Raw genomic sequence first — 3,954 nt, 5'->3', positions numbered from 1 at the left:
TAATATTTTTAAGTACTCTTCTATTATTGATTTGAGGTTTTTGTTATCTACATTTTTTTATAGTATTGTTTGCTGGAGTCATTGTGATTCGTCATTAAGATTAAATCCAAGATTTCTTAAGTATTTTTATATTTTCCAAATATTTGTTATGTTGCTTGAGTTTCTGGAATTTGGATACATTGCGAACGGTTAAAAATTTCCCCAAAACCTACAAGAAACCCCTAATCAAGAACAATTGTTTACTTTTACAATTATTAGGGGTTTTATAATGTGTTGATTAAAAAATTATTAATTAAAATAAATTTAAATATAGATAAATATTTTAAAATTAATATTTAAGACATGGATACATAAATTTGTACAAAATAATTAAATATTAAAAATAGAATAGGTTCTATTAGCGGAGAAAAGAGAGTACATTTAATATATTATCCACGCCCCATTGGTCAACACTTCAAAGCAAAGCAAAGACGTTTAACCACTTTGCGTCGTTGAATCCTTTGTCCTCCAAATGTCCGCCCGCCTCTGTTGACTCCATTACTTAGTCCAACACGCCAGCAACGCGGCTTCTGCTTTTGTCGTTCTATATAAGCCGTCGCTCCCAAACTAGCACTACACTACCTAAGCCCTGAGCTTATCTTGATTCATTCAGACTTTGATTTTTGCTGCTTCTTGAATATGACAGTAGCGATCTGTGCTGCGCTACTTGTTCTGGCAATGGCCGCACAGGGCATCCACGCCTTGGACTTTGTGGTCAACAACTCGGCCGAGGGCAGCGATGGCGGGACGAGATTTGACAGCGAGATAGGAAGGGCCAACGCCGCCAAGATAATGGACGCCGCCACCCAATTCATCTGGCAGACCTTCGCCCAGCAATCGTCCGCCGACAGGAAGAACGTGCAGACGGTAACTCTGTTTGTAGAAAGCATGAGCGGAGTCGCCTACACGAGCAACGACCAAATCCACTTGAGCGCCGAGTACGTTGCCAATTACCAGGGCGACGTAAAGAACGAGATCACGGGCGTTCTGTACCACGAGATGACCCACGTCTGGCAGTGGGACGGCAAAGGCGGTGCGCCGTCAGGGCTGATCGAAGGCATCGCGGATTATGTTCGCCTCACTGCGGGCTTCGCCCCATCGCACTGGGTTAAGCCTGGAAGCGGTGATAAGTGGGACCATGGCTACGATGTGACTGCCTACTTTCTCCAGTATTGCGACACCGTTGCCTCTGCTTTCGTTGCCAAGATGAATTCGAAACTGCGGGATGGATGGGACCTGGTATTCTTCAACGATCTGACTGGTAAATCTGTTGATGAGCTTTGGAATGATTACAAGGCCAAGTATGCAAACTCCCCATGAAAAAAATGGTAGACAGATTAACAAACTGTATCCCATCTGTTGTTCAATAATGAATATGTGGTACTTTTGAATTAATATTAAATAAAAACGTATAAATCGTATTTTGTGGAGCTCTATATGACTTTGAAAGTCCACGTTTGCTCGTGATGACAGACTACTGAGCATTGCCGTCCATATTTTTCAACGTACTATGCTATTTAAGTGCAGTTAAAATTTTTGGAATTATTTTAAGGAGAAATGAATGATAAAATATGCTCATTCATATCTTAATAATTCTCCTCAACCTTTGCAATGACTCCTATCTTGTCCTTTCATGTGGACAAGGTAGTCCCTTCTCTCATATTAAATAATACTGACCTTCATATTAAATAATACTGACCTTGCATAGATCAACATGATAAAGTATGTTCTTTTAACCATTATTAAAAATAAATATATGGTGATGGATCTCCCACTTTTAGAATTGTGTGCGAAGGGTTAGGCTCTTGTCTTTTCTATTCTCTATTTTTGGTGGGTATAACTTGATTATAAATTTTCCTCTCATTAAGCTAGAAAAAGGGTTGAGCCAGTTTCACTGGCCCACGAGCCCATGGCACGCTTCCTTAGGAGTTCATTTAAGTTTTGCACAAGTTACGCAATTGTGAGCCATGCACCACATTCATGATTTAACATTTAAGTTTTGCACAAGTTACGCAATTGTGAGCCATGCACCACATTCATGATTTAACATGGTTATTTGCACCAAGGGGAATTTCAAGGGATTTGCAGTGGTTTCATATCACTAACTATACATTTTTCATAGTTTTAGATGGCAAGGACAATTTTATCAATCATCCCATATTTAATGATCAGTGATTAATGGTTACTCAATTGAGAATTAAGATTTAGTATGAGATCTAAAAATATTCTTAGAAAATATTGGTATAGATTGTAACAATATTAGGTTTGTTTTACAATACGATTTTAATTCTCATTTATCGGGGTTTTTATTTTTTTTGGTTTTTTGTAATTCGTAACAAGTGCCTATTCCCTTGCTTAGTTCCAAGGCCTTTTAGTTAGGTAAGTTGGACTGCCAACTCCACAATCAGGAGGGAAAAGTTGGGCTAGCCATGTTGTTGGCATCATCCCTCTTAGCGCTTTGGTCCTCTGGATGTTTAATTTTCTCTCCAAGCATGAGGCACTTCATACTTCTCGCTAGTGCAAACTAGCAAGACAGTGTTGTCTCACCCCTTCCTCCCCCACCCCCTTGCAAACTAGCAAGACAATGTTGTCTCACCCCTTCCTCCCCCACTTCCCCCTCCCGAACTAGGAGGACCTTTTGAGCCTAGGAATGTTGAGTCTCTCTCGCTATATGTTTTTATTCCTAGCCCTTAGTCTAATCCACATTTTTCTCTTATAGATGTCTCATGCCTTGGGATGGCTCCACCACTAGCAAGTCTTGGTAAGGATAAGAGATTGCATCAAGGATCCCGCATTCTTGCTGGACCATTCAAACTTGTCACATGCCTCTTATCTTTCAGGTTTATTGCCATGCGAGGAAAAAGAGCTAGAGTAGGCAAGGAGCAACCTGCTACCAAGAGAGAGGCAACTCCATAGCTCAAACCTAAGCTAAGAGCTCAACAACTTGCTACTAGGATTACTTAGGTGGAAAGTAAACTCTTCAATGAATAACACAATAATACAAACATCGAGGTGTTTGCTAAGGAGGAAAATTAGGTTCCTAGTGCTGGCCAAGAAAGGGGCAGATATAATTAATACATGTACACAATTGACATCTATCGGAACCTCAATGTTGTCTGGGGGAGAGTGCTAATAGATCAAAATGAGATTAAAGAAGACATCATCTTGCCTCTAAATCAAATTCAATGACCTCTTATAGTTATGGACTGTTGGCTTGGGAGAACTGAATGCAAAATGGAACCTCCTTCTGATCCTGCGTGCTTTGTGAGAACAATAAGGAGCCCATCCTTGTCGAAGCAATTGATTCAAGAAAATAAGCATGCATGCTTATCTACCTCTTTACTTTTAGTTTTCTTGTCTTAGATCCCTGAAAAAGGACCTTTGCGTCCAAATATATATATCTTCGATGTCTTGCATCTAGGAGTCAAATAAATCATCTTTTCATTTGTCATTTTGAAACATTTGAAGTTCTTTGTTTGGTCTAGTTTCCCTAATATGAGGTTGGCACAAAATTCTTATATATGAATATAAATTTATGAAAACATATAATACACTTTTTATGTTGTGAATATAAATTTTAGAAAACAAACAATACACAATTTCACATCACAATAAAAAGAATAACTCAACTATAAATTTGGAATATTTCAAAAAATTGACGAATATAATGAAGTTAAACAATTAACTTCCCTCCTCTCCATGAAAGTTTTGAAAAGCATTAAAATTTATCATCAAAATAATGAAAAATAAACTTTTATTTTAAATTCTTGCATGACTACCAATAAATTTCAATTTATTTAAAAAAACACTTATTTAATAAAAAATTCCAAAATCATTATAAAAAATTCCAATTTAAAATTGGAAAGAGAACCAAAACCTTTTATTGACTCTCGAACATTTTCAGGCTGTTCAACC

At 37.8% G+C, this 3,954-nt stretch overlaps 1 protein-coding gene across 1 annotated transcript; it reads left to right on the top strand.

The window, feature by feature from the left end:
* Window positions 1–620: 620 nt before the first annotated feature.
* LOC149216514 (uncharacterized) lies at window positions 621–1,475 on the top strand. The gene has a single exon (XM_089391219.1). The coding sequence runs from the start codon at window positions 679–681 to the stop codon at window positions 1,357–1,359; it is 681 nt and encodes a 226-aa protein (XP_089247345.1). The 5' UTR covers window positions 621–678; the 3' UTR covers window positions 1,360–1,475.
* Window positions 1,476–3,954: the final 2,479 nt, after the last annotated feature.

Source organism: Pinus tabuliformis, chromosome 1_1, assembly GCF_031772625.1.
Source record: "Pinus tabuliformis cultivar Carrire ecotype Pingquan chromosome 1_1, CPIR1, whole genome shotgun sequence".
Taxonomy (NCBI): Eukaryota; Viridiplantae; Streptophyta; class Pinopsida; order Pinales; family Pinaceae; genus Pinus; species Pinus tabuliformis.
This window is presented reverse-complemented; position numbering and strand designations above follow the sequence as displayed.